General features: G+C 47.1%; 1 protein-coding gene across 1 annotated transcript in view; it reads right to left on the bottom strand.

The window, feature by feature from the left end:
• ZNF704 (zinc finger protein 704) overlaps positions 1 to 10,676 on the bottom strand; it is a gene marked incomplete at both ends in the record, with an annotated part of 211,632 nt that extends 200,956 nt beyond the window's left edge. Inside the window, one exon of the mRNA XM_079722793.1 lies at positions 10,176 to 10,676. Within this exon, the coding sequence (XP_079578919.1) occupies positions 10,176 to 10,676 (501 nt within the window). The remainder of the gene's footprint in view (positions 1 to 10,175) is intronic.
• Between the last annotated feature and the right edge of the window lie 5,655 nt (positions 10,677 to 16,331).

The raw sequence follows: 16,331 nt of genomic DNA on the forward strand, positions 1-16,331 counted from the left end.
GCCCTTGGCATCTATGGTCAATAACTTCTTCATAGGTATATGGGTGTTGTACTACTCATTCAATTTCCTCTCTGTTTAAAACATTTTATAACTTAAAAAAAATCTGTATCTCTCTTTTTAACTGGATTTCCCCATGCTGTTTAACCAGAGTCCATTTCTCCTCCATCTAGATTATCTCCCAATAGTAGAAGCAAGTATTTACAAGAGTTTAGAAGTAAACTTTGGGCTCTGCATCCCCATCTACCCAAAGAACAGTGAGTTCTTCACCAAACAAAAGCACAACAGGTCGTAGACACCAGTCCAGGGGAGGATGGAAAGGGCAAATTCACACCTCAGGGGTTCTCAGCCACATGCAAGTTAGAGGTGAAAGGGGACATCACTGTATTTCCATCGCAGGCTTCAACGACACACATAGACACATAATTCAACGTGCGTGGTAAGCCTTTTCCCGCCTGTAAGGCTACTAGCCAGGTTTTTTCCAATATAAGAGCTATAGATCTGAACAGACTGATGAGCCTGAGAGCTAGAATGTTTCTTTCCTCTTCGCACAAGTAGATAAATGACTCACAGCTTCCTGAGATGAAAGGGAAGATTCAAGCTCACCACTGATACAATGGAACACCCCAGAGTTCAGATGAACGAAGTCACTTCAGGAGGCAGCTCTCTGAAATACCTTGGTAGTGTGGAACAAGCAGGCGGCTGTAACAGTCAAAATAACTGCAGGATTTTGAAGCCTTGAACAAAGTTTTACAAAAGATTCTTTTCTGGAACCATAAAGGAGATAAATTGCCATCCATGTCTAAGTTCAGGAGGTCTGTGGGCCATATTTAATAACAATAGGCAATGACAGAACCATATTATACCAATTTTATTTGATAACACTGAAGCACTGAGACATCAAGTTACTTGATAAGGCCACCCAACTAGCAAGTGGAGAAGCCAGAATTTGAACCCAGGGCCTGTTACCTCACATCTTGATTTACACAGAAACAGTGGGGAGGGGGGCAGATAGAGGAATCATCTGCTTTGACTCAACCATGCTCCCTCCCATCTTACTAACAAGCCCACTACACAGGTCATATTAATGGACTAAAATTATCCTGTCTGTAGGTTTTATTAAATGATATTTCAAGGCACATTGCCTTTAAAAATTGGATTTAATTTAAAATGTTGGAGCACTTTTTTTTTCCTCTAGTGGTAACCCTTGCAAAATAATAGTACAATATTATAATCAGGAAATTGACATTGATATAATCTACCAACCTTATTCAGATTTTTCCAGTTTTACGTGTATTCACTTGTGTATGTGTGCAAGTGCATATGTATTTAGTTCTATGCAATTTTATCATATGCAGGTATGTGTATCCACCACCACAGGCAAAATACAGAATACTTCCATCACCACAAGGAGAGACCAGCCATCCCCAATTAGTTCGCATCAGTGAGGCTTTACTTTCGCTCAGCCTTCCATTATGACAAGAACGTAAGGAAAGCAAGTGTGTCACTGGAAATTGTCATGTGTAGCATGGAGACTATACACTCAGTCCTCATGGAGCCACGAACAGGCAGAACCCTTTTAATTTTTTGCACCTCAAGGCTCCACGGTCTTCTGTAAGATGAGATCCCCTCTTGTATGTTACTGCAAAGTTCTTACCCTAAAATTACAGACTCTCCTTCAAAACTCTAGAGTCCAGCCTATTTCCCCTATGTATAAATTATAACACTGGGTTTTCCAAATAGTATCTTCAATGAAGTGTGAGAACTTAATCACTCTAATTCCACTACACGAATCTCAGAGTTATAGTCCTTCCCACTTCATCCAGTAAATGAGAGCAACAGAAGTTATTTGCCAGATTTGGTGATCTAAACTCATCCTTTGACTAGCTATTCAGGAATGACCTCCTGGCCAGCCTATATAATCTTCTTCATATAGACTGGCTACAAATGTTTTAGGATACATATCAAAATTACATCCCAAACTGTGGTAGCCAAGCAAGGTCTCTGGGCAGATGTAACCTTGATCTTGGGGATAAAGAGGAAAAGGGGCTTTGAACTTCTTTATCGACAACCTGGAAGGGATTTGCCAGGCTGTAGGCTCCCCAGAAGTGGAAGTCGGCCTTACTGACTGCTGTTTCCCACATGCATATCAGGAACATGGCAAGTAATGGCCCATAATAAACATCTCCTGAGGGAATGACCAGAAATATGGACAGCAAACCCAAAGAAAATAATTCTTTTTTTTTTTTTCTTTTCGGTACGCAGGCCTCCCACTGTTGTGGCCTCTCCCGTTGCGGAGCACAGGCTCCGGACGCGCAGGCTCAGCGGCCATGGCTCACGGGCCCAGCCGCTCCATGGCATGTGGGATCTTCCTGGACTGGGGCATGAACCCGTGTCCCCTGCATCGGCAGGCGGACTCTCAACCACTGCGCCACCAGGGAAGCCCAGAAAATCATTCTTATTTCAGAGATTCGACTAGGCTGGAAGGTTGGCTATAAGTGTCTCTTAAGTATTCTCAAATATTTCAGAAAGTCTAATGGAAACCGTGCATTTACCTTAATAGAGATGGGACAGGACAATTAAAGGTCAAGTTTCCTCAGCTTTAGCAGACATTGTATCAAGCCATGGTACAAGACTGGTTGCTGTGTGCAGACCAGAAGTTCTGACTGCGCACACTGTAGTGGGCAGGGAAAGGCTCCCACTCCTCTGAAGACAGGGTAATGTGCCCAGGACACGTTTACCAATGAATAGGCTCCGGGGGCTCTCAGAGGTCAAGGACATCCCTCACTAAGCTCCTCCTCTCTAAGCTCAGGTGAGGGGATTCCAGGCAGGGCTGACTTCTCGCTCTTCCTCCTTTTCTAACCCTTGTGCTACGGGGCACCGCAGGCTCAACCAGCAGTCAAATCTGGTGGAGGAGGAGAGGCCCTAGTTAAGGGCTGAGTATAAACTACGTCTTCCAGGCCAGTCTACCAGGCACACCAAGCCAGAGATGAAGGGAACTCGGTTCACCATGAAATGGGGCTCATTGGCCATTTTCTACCATCCTCTGAGCACACGTGTCCCTTGGGAACTGCACAGGGACGGGGACTGACCTGGGCAGGATTCACAGAGGGTCCTGCCCACCTCCCACAGCCGGAAATGAGATCACCTCTCCCTGAGGTACTTTAGGAGGGAAGAGCATTCCAAAAATAGAAGTTGATAAGCAGTGAGTGGTAGATCACGTCAGGAAACTGTGATTTCTCTCACCACAACTCTTAACGGAGCGAACTAACTGCAGATCATTCCAGGCACAAAGCACTAACCCAGCAAGGAGGGCGAGAACTTGGGGTTTGGCAGATCAGGGTGCTAATCCTGGTCCCACCTAAGTTGCTAAGCAGCCCTAGCCAGACAAGGCATTTCACCTTCCCTGGTCCCAGGTGTACTGAGCAGTCGAAAGAGGGTGTTGGGTTACCAGATAATCTCTGTTTCCCTTCCAAGTCTGGCAGTCGACAATTCAGTGAATGACAACTTTGCCTGGTATCAGAAGCACATGCCTTCCCCTCGAGCCAACGCAGACCATTTGCAACACACATACTTATCAGCAAACTGGAATTCAGTGCTTGCTGCACTGGTCCCTGCCAAAGGCTTCTTAAAGCCATCTGATAGCCCAGAGACAGTCTAATAGATGTGCTAACCACCCCAAAGAGCTGGCACACATGAAACAGATTCCTCTCCGTTAATATTTATTAAGCACTGAAGGTGGGCACTTTGACATATATTATCTCACTTAAAAACCTTTCTTCTGGGCTTCTCTGGTGGCACAGTGGTTGAGAGTCTGCCTGCTGATGCAGGGGACACGGGTTCATGCCCCGGCCCAGGAAGATCCCACATGCCGCGGAGCGGCTGGGCCCGTGAGCCATGGCCGCTGAGCCTGCGCGTCCGGAGCCTATGCTCCGCAACGGGAGAGGCCACAACAGTGAGAGGCCCGCGTGCCGCAAAAGAAAACAAAAAACAAAAAAAAAAACACCTTTCTTCCCTTGTTCTTCTCTGGTGGCGCAGTGGTTAAGAATCCGCCTGCCAATGCAGGGGACATGGGTTCGAGCCCTGGTCCAGGAAGATCTCACATGCCGCATGGAGCAACTAAGCCTGTGCACCACAGCTACTGAGCCCATGAGCCACAACTACTGAAGCCTGGGTGCCTAGAGCCCACGCTCCACAACAAGAGAGCCACTGCAATGAGAAGCCCGCACACCGCAAAGAAGAGTAGCCCCCGCTCACTGAAACCAGAGAAAGCCTGCGTGCAGCAACGAAGACCGAATGCAGCCAAAATAAATAAATAAATAAATGTATTTTTTAAATTAAAAAAAAAAAACTTTCTCCCCAGTTTTCCAATAGATGAACTCTTGATAGAACTAATAGCGGTCTTTCAGGTCTAGGTTTCTCCTAACCTTATTATGACACTACATTATCAATCCCTTCAGACTCTCCGGCTCTTGTCCATAACTAATACACGGCATCGCAGAACACAGTCCTGAGCCTAGTTATCTCAGCCTCCTACAGCAAAACAGCCTTCACTGAGTAGCAACTTATTTTAGAATCCTTCCTCCGTTTGACAGTGTCCTTGTATTTTATTTATTTATTTATTATTTTTTTTTTAAGTAAACTTTTTTTTTATTTTGCTTTATAACAAATTTAATCAGTTATACATATACATATGTTCCCATATCCCCTCCCTTTTGCGTCTCCCTCCCACCCTCCCTATCCCACCCCTCCAGGCGGTCACAAAGCACCGAGCTGATCTCCTTTATTTATTTTTTTTAAACTTTATTACTAAGCTCTGGTTGGAGATACTATTTACCTGGTGTTCCTCATTCAAGGGCCCAGGAGGCTATTTTTTTGTTTTTTTGGGCGGTGTGGAATCTTACCACTGCCCATAAATATGTAAGCTTCTTCGATCAGAAATTGAAAACTGTGTAATACCAAGTTTGTCTTCTTGTCTCATTTAAAGCCCAAATTAGCAGCCATTACAGTAATCAAGCATCTCAGATACTTAGTAGCATCTATTCCTCTATTTCCTCAGCCTTCCCAAATACTCCTGGATATAAATGGGCATAAACATCACAAATAAATAGAGGGAGATTAAAAGCACAGGCTATCGATGTGAACCAGGGCTCTGCTTGTGACCATGAAGCCTCAGGTGTGCTAATTGACATCCAAGTCAGTACACTCAGCTGGAGAATACTGATTCCCGAATCATAATTTCTCAGAAGATCCTCCTTCATAGAAAGCATTTATTTAGTGCAGTTCTTGGCTTATAAGTATTCAGCAAATATTCATTCATATGAACAACACCTTGGAACCCAAGTTGTCCTGCATTTCATTCCCATTCTTTCAATGATTTTATTGATTCCTCTTTGTTTTCTCCAATCCACTGACCCCTGACTTTTTTACCAGCCCATGGCTCCTCCCTGCCCTTACTTTTCTTAGATCCCATAGTCCATCGTTACAGTCACAGCAGTGCCAACTTCGTCAACAGTGTGTTCTCTCTCTTGTCATTGCTCACCCACCTGGCTAAAGTGCATCTCTGCTGAATCCAGCTCTCTGCTTTGTCTCCAAGACACAGTGAAGTGTAAGGCCTAATGGTCCTAGCTCTGGAGTGAGGCTGCCCGGGGCTCAAAACCTTGCTCTGCCACCTAACGCCTGTGTATCTTTAAGTAAACTGCTTATCACTTCAGTAAAACGAGGATGATATAATAACGCCTGACTCAGGGATATGTAATGAAGTTTAAATGAGACTGTACACTTAGACTTGCGCTAGCACAGGAATTAAATAGCTTAATAAACATCAGCTAGCATTCTGTTTGGTACTATCACTCTATGCTTGAGCCAATGGAATGAAGGTGGGGAAAAGCACATACCCAGACAGACTGCTTACACTGTACAAGTAGAACCACAAACATCAGATGGGCCCTTGACACTGTCTAGCGACTCTATTTGACTTCCCTGGTACACTTGCCCTCCCGCTCTCCCACAACACTACCTCCTGGCTTTAGCTCTTATCCCAAATCTCTTTTGCTCTCAGCTGATGGCCTTCCCTCCTGCTGCAGGGGGAAAACAGAAGCCGTCAGGTGAATACTACTTCATCTGACCACCGTCCAATATACAACTACCCACATCTGGACTTACTTTCTTTACCTTCTCCCTAATTCAATGGAAGGAGGAGGGTCTTTGCTTCTGTCAAAGACCAATCCCTATACTTGGCTTCCAGGTCCCCTGCCCTATGACTTTTCTAAGGACCTTCCTCCTGAACTCATCCCTCTTTTCTCTGCATCTTCGGTTCCTCCCCAAGGTAACCCTCGATGATCCTCACCTCTTGGTATTCATGCCCTTGCATATCTTCCCCCCCGCTTAAGTGTGGGTGGAACCCATGATTCACTTCTAACCAATAGAATATGGCAAAGATGATGGAGTACTGCTCCTGTGATTACAGTGCCTTATATGAGTCTCCATCTTGCCAGCAGACAGGGGCTAAGATTCCCCTTGCTGACTTGATGAAGTAAGAGGCCATGTTGAGGAAACCATGTAATAAAGTACTGCAGGAGTAGAGGTGGGCTGGAGGAGAGGGGCTTTAGGAGCTGAGGGCAGCCTACAGGTAACAGGCAGCAAGAAGCTGGATCCTCACACCTACAGCTGCAAGGGAATGAATTCTGCTAACAACCTGAATTCTTCCCCAATCAAGCCTCCCAAAGAGACCACAGCCCACCCAACATTTTGACTGCAGCCCTGTGAGACTCATCAGCAGACCCAGCCAAGCCTGGCCCTGACTCCTAACCCACAGATACCGGGAGAATGGTTGTGAGCCAAAAAGCTTGTGGTACTTTGTTACACAGCAACAGAAAACAAATACACTTCCTACACACACAACAGATCATTCCCAACATGCTGTAGTCACTACATTAGAGTCTACAGTATCCTATCTTAAAAAAAATCTAAACTATATGCTCTCTCCCCCTTCTCTCTATTCTCCTTTCCAACAAGAGAGTTTTTCACTATGTCCTTTGCCTCTACTCACTGCTCAGTCCACTTGGGTCGCATCCCCGACTTCACATTCTTTGGTTACGGATACCCATACGTTCCATATTATCGAATCCAAATGAACATGTCTCTGTCCTTATCTTACTCATATCCCAGTGGTATTCAACACAGTTCATTACTCCCTACTTTTGGATCTAAATGGACTTTCCATTTTCTAGTTTTCCTTTGACATGTTTGGCTGCTGCTTCTCTATCCTCTTTGCTGGCTTCTCCTCCCACACCCAAACTTCAACAGTGCTGTGCCCCAGAGTCTGGCCCAAGGCTGTCCTCTGGCCTGCTGCACTCTCTTTCTCATCCCCAGCTTTAAATGACATCAACACATCTCCCAAATTTCTCTCTCTAGCCGTGGCCTCTCCTCTCAGCTCCACACCTTACAGCCATCCGCCTACTTGAAGTTTCCATGCCGGTGTCTAAGCGACATCTCGGACTTAACATGCCCCAAACAGAAGACTTGATTTTTCTCTTCGCAAAAGTCTGTTGTTCTTCCAGTTTTCCCAATCTCAGCAAATGGCACATTTGGCCAACCTTTACACTGGGGCCTCATCCTGCATTCCCTTCTTTCTGTCACCCTCCCCCCTGCCACGTAATCCATCAGCAAGTTATTGCAAGTGGATCTTCACAATCGATCCTGAATTTGTTCCCTCCTCTCTAACTCCACTCCTAGTCCAAACCGCCCTCGCCTCGCATGTGGACTTCAACGATCGCCATCTAACTGGACCCCTGCTCCTCCCTGCTGTCCTCTATACTCCACACAGCATGACCTTATTAAAAATACAAACCATTTTGTATGTTTAAAACTTTCCAAAGACTTCTTACTCTACTTTAAAAAGGTCCACCAGGCTCTATGTCGCTGGCCTTTACCTGCCTCCCTGACATATCTCCAGCAAGTTCCAGCCATACTCATCCTCTTCTCCTTCCCACCTCAAGACTTTTGCAACTGTTATTCTGGAAAGATCTTCCCAAGTTGCACGTCTCAAATCTCAGATCAAATGTCCCCTCCTCAGAGAGGCCTTCTCCCTACAAGCTGTCTCCTTCCTCCTAGACACTGAGATATCATTGTTTCCCTCATGGCATGCATCACAATCTCAAGCGCCATGCTTATTTATTTGTCTGTTTGGTTGCTTGTTGCTCTGGCTTCTCTTGCTGGATGTGGGCATCTGGAAGGTGCTTACTGCTGTGTTCTAGAATAGTTCCTGGCACATATTAGGTGCTTGATAAATATGTGAATAAATGAATGCCTAAATATATATAAGATATTAACATTAATATATGCATTAGAATAAGATGATACTATTTTATTCATCAGAAATACCTCTTCAGATGCAGTGTCAAGACGGCTTTAAAGCAGTAAAAGATTATAAAAATTATACCTCAAACTACTCAATATATAAATTCCTGAAAAGTTATGGGCAAACCACAACAATATAAAATGAAGCCCCTTTTGAAAGAATTAAGCAGAAATTTGCTCGGAGATGTGAAAAATCTTTTCTGATAGTGTGAATGATCACACCCTAGTTCTTTTATTTTTATAGATTTGATTTTTTTTCCTACATTGAGTTTGCTTTGAGCACGGACCATAAATTATAATCAATTTTTCTATCACAAACTGTGCAACCACTGTCCAAACCACAGGACATCTTTTCAGTATTTCTGAACAAAAATGCTAAGGAGTCACTACTCTTGTTCCTTAATGTCACTGATGTCATGTGATTTAATTCCAAACCCAGCTATATCCTGTAGTCATACAATGCGGGCTTTTTATTAGACCACGGTAATGATGGTGGTCATGGTCTGGATTCCAACAAGCAACTGTCAAAAACTATCATCCCAAATGACTACTTGCTGAAAATTTCTCACTCCCAGAGCTGGTATTTCCAGGGTGGTCTAGGCAAGAAATCTGTGCCCAAGTCTACTCTGGGGCTATTCTAAATGCTGATGTTTAACATTTCTTTGGAACTGCAGTTTCATGCTTTGAGGAGCTTTTTTCTACAAGCCCCTGAAAATTTTTTTTTCATAGTCTCTAACTACTAAGCTCATTTGTTTATGTGTTTTTCTTCCTGAAATACCAATATCTTCTGAAAACTCCTATCAATAATTTTATCCAGTTGATTTTAAGCACCACTCTTCAGAAAAATCACTCACTCCACTGCTTCCCACTTGCTGCCCTCAAAACTTCTTAGCAACATACACTGTGCAAGAACCCCAACGTGGTTTGCTTTGGCCAATCACATGCCTGAAAGCCCAGCCAGTCAGTTGTGTAATAATAAAGCCCTTATCTCCTGAAGATACACAAACGGAAAGATCTCTCGGTGCTTCAGTACACAAGGGCCTTTGCTTGAAATCCCAGCAGAAACTCACGTCTATTTTAAATGGCAAATTCCCCCCCACTTTCTCTGGTTTCCTTTTTTTTTCCCATTTGCTATGTTGAGGAGGGGGGAAAAACCCCAGTGCTAAACAATGTCGAGTTTTAAGCCGCGGGTGCGGGGTGGGCGGGGCGGCATTGCCAAAAGCTGCCAGCAAAATGCATGTATACACCGGGACTTGGTTTTTTGCTGTTCTGGGTTTACCGGTTCCCTCAGAGGCGCTTTTGACGGAAAGTCGTCCACAATTGTTCTTGGAGGCAGGAGGGGTTGAGAGATTGACAAGAGAAGCTGTTTGCTAGTTCCTATGAGCTTGTCTAGTCCTCAGAGTAAGGGGAAGGGGGCCACTCGTGCTTCCTCGGGGAGGACTACAACCTCACTGCCTCCCTACCTCGCCCGTCCCCACCGGGCGCAGACCGGCGCCTACCTCGTCCCATCGCCAAGTTCCCCGCCTCGCTCGGGAGAAGCGTCCTTTGCCAGCACCCACATCAGACAGCACGCCCGCCTCGGCCTTGGAGGAAAGTGGGAGCGGCGGCCCGGCGAAGGTGCTGGGGCCCGAGCGGTGAGCTCATCAGCCCCCTAGCTCTGCCCGCGCGGCCGCCCGGGCCGCCGGACACACCCCTCCCGGCCCGGCCTCTGCGGTTCCCGGTACCGGCCTCATCCCGCTCCGCGCCGGGCCCCCGGGCCCGTCCCCTCACCGCGCAGGAGGGTCCCGCGCGCGCTAGTCCCCGCAACCCGCACGCACCTTCAATGCTCCCCGGCCCGGGCCCTTGGGGAGCTGGCGGCCGGGGCCGAGGGCCACGAAGCGCTCCTCGCCGTCCTCGTCGTCGTCGTCGCCGTCCACCACCTCGACGACCACCTCCTCGTCCTCGTCTTCCTCGTCGTCATCCTCCTCCTCCGCGCCCCCTCGGGGCTTCGCCTGCACCCGCCCGAGCCCCCTCCGCCGCCTGCTCCCGCCCTCTTCGTCCTCGTCTTCCTCCCCCAGAAGCAGCAGCACCGGAGACGAGGCGGCGGCAGCCCCGGCGGCCCGAGGGGGGCCGGTCCCGGCGCTGCGCGGCGGCGGCAGTGGCGGCCTCCAGTTCTCCGGGGCCGGGGCTGGGGCCGGCGCCGGGGCCGGGGCCGGGGCGGGGGGCGGGAGCCCGGGCAGCGCGCCTTCCCGGGTGGGCGCGGGGCCTGGCGGCTGCAGCGCGGCGTTCCCCCGGCGGCTGCCCAGGCTGGAGCGCTTGGCTAGACGCCGCGCCTGCATGCCTGACCGCGGGCTGCCTGCCGCCGCGCCGAGCCGGAGTTTGTCACCTCCTCCCTCGTCCTCCTCCTCCTCCTCTTCCTCCCCGGGCGGCCGCTGTGGTCGCAGGCGCCCGGGGCGCGGGGCTGCGGGGGGCTGCGGGGGCCGCCTCCCCGGGCCGCCGGCTGCCACTGGCTGCAGAAGCGCGGGCGCCGCCTTCGCTGGACCGGCCCGTGGGGACGCCGGCGGCCGGCGGCTACGGCGGAGCGGCGCGGCGGCCGCGGGCGGGGGTGGGTGTGAGCGAGCGGCGCGCTGCCGCCGCCGCCGCCGTCGCCGCCGCCCCGGAGCCGCGGGCCGCGCTTCGCTCCATGCGGCCGGCGATCGGGCCCGCGCGCTCCGGGCCTACAGCTGCCGTGCCCCGGCGCGAGCTGTTTGTGTTGTGTATTTCCACTACCGCCCCCCTCTTCGCGAGCCATTCCTCGCAGCGCTCCGGTCGCCCCGCGCAGACAAAACCCGGACTGGATTTATTTTTCCATCCCACAGCCTCCGAAAATCGGGTGCTTCCGAACGGTCGGCCCAGCCGCGAGGGCCCACGCTAACCCGTGGCTGCTTATCCCCTTTGGACGGAGGAGGATCGACTTGGCTGGAAGTAGGGTTGGCGGTCAACGTCAGACTTTTGAAGGAAGAGATTTGCCGCAAGTCATTTAATGGTCTCTGCCGGGCAAGGCGACTACTCTTGAGCTTATATGAAATCGGGGAAGGTGTACCAACCCGAGATTTGGCGTTAATTCCTAACCTGAATCATCAGACTCCTTTGGATTGTTGAGGTACTGTTTCAGGACATTGCCCGCCAATCTCTCCGTCTCCTTGAACACACCATTCTAGGCCCTTCCTATTGAGCTCTCTTGGCGCTGTGCTAAGTCTTGCAGCTTTTATTTCTTCATTTTTACCTTGAGTGCCTGATTATAAGGCTAAATTTCAAGAAGCCTTCGGTTCTCACCATTCAATGTGTAGACTGCTGGCACTGTCCGGGCCTTTGGAGAAACAAACCGGGGCTAGGGTTCAAGATTACTTGAGTTTGTTATTGTAAAAATTAATACGAAGTAAGATCAAGTGTGGAAACCAAACACATAACCGGTTCACCACATAACTAATGGCACTGTCACTTTCTAAGGATTTTTAGGTGTGACAAAGAAAAGTCATTTGCTACTGTTTGGGGTTAGGCTGTATGGTAAGCCGTGTCCTTTACATTCAAATCGTAAGCCAAATTCCACCTCTGTAGCTGAGAGCTGGGGAGGATCTCACTCACCACACATTCTGGCAGGTGCCTCCATGAGGCCAGTGTAAAAAGATGACCTCACCCTCAGCTCCCTTTCATGGTAATTACTGTAGGAGATTTAACATCATGTGCCCTGTTAGACACTTGAAGGCAGCTCATTAAATGCTCACTTATGATGTCTTCCAACTGTTGAACATTTCCAGTGGGATGAGGACAAAAATTCTAAAATGAACTTTTTCTTCTTCCTGAATCAGAGTAGCTTCCTGATAGGCCTATTTCAAGTAACGACACTCTCATTATAATCATTCAGGCCCAAAATAGCGGTATCATGTTCACTCCCTTCTCTACCTTATTCCTAGAGGCAGTTGCCCACAAGTCCAATCCATTGATCTTTCTGAAATGCCTCTTGAATCCATGCCTTCCTTTCCATTCCCAAAGCGCCTACAGAATTTCATGACCACAAAAGTGAAAGTTTCTAACAAGCTTTCTACACCCAGTTTCTCAAGAACACACCCTGCCCTGACCCCCTCCAACCATCAGCACTGGATTCACCTTCCCCAAACTTCATTCAGATCAAGGCATTTTCCAGCTGAACTTTCCATTTGTCAACATTTCATTGGAGAATTCAGAGAGCGAAAAGAAAATGGTCTGAGCATTTTAAGAGATGGTTGTGTTTGATCAAAGCATGGAACAGCAGAGGTCAGCCAAGAAGTAAACTAATCAGTATCAGTGAGTGTGTGTGAAGAATGAAGGTCACTGAAATGATTTCATTTCAATTGCAAGAATTTACCTTGATCCATTTGAGGGATGATTTTAGAAAAAGGCAGCAGGGTCTTTCTCTGACCAGGAAGAATAAAGATCAGAGGCAAGGGGTTGGCTGATAGGTACAGGGAGGCTGGTGGAGAAGAACAAAGGTGAGACAAGTGGGCTAATGGTTAAACACGTGGTCTCAGGAGCCAGAGTACCTGGGTCTGAATCCCGGTTCCGGATTTACCAGCTATATGCCTTTACTCACCCTCTCTGTGCCTCAGTTTCCTCATCTGTAAAATGGGGATAATAGTAGAACCTTCCTAATAGTAAAGTTGTTTTGTAGGATAATGAGTTAATATGTGTAATCATCTTAGAAGAGTGCCTGGAACAAGGAAGATCTATATAAGGGCTTGTTACATTAAATGTATTTGATGGTGGTGTATAAACAAGGTATTTTGGGGGTGCTGTCAAAGAATAACAAGGTAGCTCTCTTTTAGCAAGCTCAGAACTGTCAGTGACTACAAGAACCTGCATTTAAAGCCCAACTACATCTTATCAAGGGGCTATGGGCAGGCCAAAGGTAAGCTTTTTATGTCTAAAACTGTCATAGATGATGGAAAGTAAGTGTTTTCCTGAAAACTGAGAGGAAAGACAGAGGAGTGAAATGAGTTCCTGATTGGTGTTTGTGGTTTAGTGGAAGAGGTACTAATTTACACCATTGTACTTTCTTTCAAAATTGCTGCATGTACTTTGAAATCAACTTGTTCTTTCTCTTAGGCCACCTCAGTGGAGCCCACACACATCCATTCCCTGGCTTCACTGGGCCCAAGACGGTACCCTCTGAGCAGGAGAAAAAGACTGACCTTGATATTGGGACCACTAAGTTAAGGCTAATGTCACAAAAGAGGTTTGGTGCAAGCTGGGCTTTGAGAGAAGAGAAGGATCTAGATGGGCAGGGAGACCAGTATTATCCAGGCAAATTCAGGCCACTGCAGACCAACCTCATGAAATCAGAGCACATATAGCGAGAAATAAACTCAAATTACCTGATTCATCAGGAATCAAGAAATATGTCAGGGCTTCCCTGGTGGCGCAGTGGTTGAGAGTCCGCCTGCCGATGCTGGGGACGCGGGTTCGTGCCCTGGTCCGAGAAGATCCCACATGCCGCGGAGCGGCTGGGCCCATGAGCCATGGCCGCTGAGCCTGCGCGTCCGGAGCCTGTGCTCCGTAACGGGAGAGGCCACAACAGTGAGAGGCCCGCGTACCAAAAAAAAAAAAAAAAAGAAATATGTCATTACATGGGCTCATGGAGCACTGCTCATGGCACTCATGGCTCAGAAGTCAAGAAATGTCTCGTGATGCCAGGCACGGGGGGGAGGAGCCGGTGCTGCTTCCCTCTCCTCTGTTCCCCAAACATAACATATTTTTACTTCTAGTACCGGGAACAATTGTCACTGAGGATGAGGTGTGCCTCTAAGTCATGGGACACAGAAGGCACGTCTTCCAGAGAATCTGGTTTAACATCATTTGAAACACGCCACCATTCATTCAATATGTATTTATTGAGCCCTGCTAAATGCCAGGCATTGTTCTTGACACTGGTGTGCAGCAGCGAACAAAATAACCCTCACTGTGGGGAGAGCAGACAACCACCAAAGACTATAAGTGAACTGTGTGATTGCATAGATGCCATAAGCGCTATAGAGGAAAATAAAGCAGAAGAGGGGGTAGAGAGTGCTGGAAGTTTAATATAAAGAAGTAAATATTTATATTTAATATTTATTTAGTATATTTAATTTCTTATTTGTAATTTATTATATTTATTGATAATGATCTGTAATTAAATTTATTAAAATTTATTATGTATTTCTCGAATATATAATATTTCATATTATATTTAATATAAATAAATATATTAAAACAAACCTAAGAACAGTACGGATCATAATGTAAAAGTTGACTGAAGGGCTTCCCTGGTGGCGCAGTGGTCGAGAGTCCGCCTGCCGATGCAAGGGACACGGGTTCGTGCCTCGGTCCGGGAGGATCCCACATGCCGCGGAGCGACTGGGCCCGTGAGCCATGGCCGCTGAGCCTGCGCGTCCGGGGCCTGTGCTCCGCAATGGGAGAGGCCACAGCAGTGAGAGGCCCGCGTACTGCAAAAAAAAAAAAAAAAAAAAAAAAGGTGATTGAAACTTGCAGCAGCGGGCTGTTTCAAGCATTACAATGAACTCTATCTTTTTCCCTTGGATAGGATCAATTCTCTGCATCCTGCATGCTTTGGCTGAACAGTTTGAGAAGCACTGATGAGGAAGACAGAGGATGGGCTTTGAAATAAACGCCACCGCACAACCATAGAGCAACTGCCTGCCTCGTGCCTGGTTTCTTCTGATCCTAAATGATTCTTAAACCTTTGAATTCTGAGCCCCAAAGATACCCAAAGCATTTTTTTTTACATGTACTAAGAAATTGTACAAAGAAAATACGGCTCAATTTAACATTTTGTTCAATTTTTAAAAATTCAAGAGTCAGAAAAAGAATAATCACACTCCCCAAATCATCAAGGATAACCATAACCAGGGCAGAAATATAACAAATGTCTACCCTCCCACAAGAGCTCATTTATGTCCTTGAGAACCTTAAATAGATGGATTCCTTGAGAGTGGCAGCTCCTTTCAAAAATTATTTTAAAACTAAAAGTAAAAATTTGCCCTTTAAACAAGTTATAAAAGTAAGATTAAGTTAGCTTTTCCACACTTCTGGGAAACTTAAAAAAATGATTTCAGATGATGACTGTCATCCCACCGTATGAAAAATAGATTAAGGTTTAGAGAATCACTCAGCTATTACACCCTTCAGGCTGAAAGCCTGTGTAAGTCAAGCATAAACCTCCACCCAGATAAATGTTTCTTCCATGAGCAATTAACTCAAACCCTCTTTAACAACACAATGTACCTTCTACACAGTTCTTTAAAATAGCTCCCAGAGACATGGATTTGTTTTTAATTTATTATTATTATTTTTTTTAGTGAGCATAAAACTGATAGAATTACTTCTTTTTTATGTGACACATTTGCTATTTTGGGGTGGTGTGGTGTGTGTGTGTGTGTGTGTGTAGACGAGAGAGATTTTGTTTGTTTCCTGATCATTTTATTCATCTCATATTGGCACTTGAAAGGCAATGGAAAGAACACTGGACTGGGATCCCAGAGACGTGGGTTTGAATCCGGATCTGAGGATCACTTGCCATATGAATAGTTAAGTCCCCCTGCTTGGGTTTGAATCTGGATCTGAGGATCACTTGCCATATGAATAGTTAAGTCCCCCTGCTTGGGTTTGAATCCGGATATGAGGATTACTTGCCATATGAATAGTTAAGTCCCCTAATCTTTTTTTTTTTTTTTTGAGGTACGCGGGCCTCTCACTGTTGTGGCATCTCCCGTTGCGGAGCACAGGCTCCGGACGCACGGGCTCAGCGGCCATGGCCCATGGGTCCAGCCACTCCGCGGCATGTGGGATCTTCCCGGACCGGGGCACGAACCCATGTCCCCTGCATCGGCAGGCGGACTCTCAACCACTGTGCCACCAGGGAAGCCCCAGTCCCCTAATCTTGGCAGAGTTCACAACTCTAAGATGAATGGGGTGTAGTCTTT

This window comes from Hyperoodon ampullatus, assembly GCF_949752795.1.
Source record: "Hyperoodon ampullatus genome assembly, chromosome: 17".
In the NCBI taxonomy this organism is placed as follows: Eukaryota; Metazoa; Chordata; class Mammalia; order Artiodactyla; family Ziphiidae; genus Hyperoodon; species Hyperoodon ampullatus.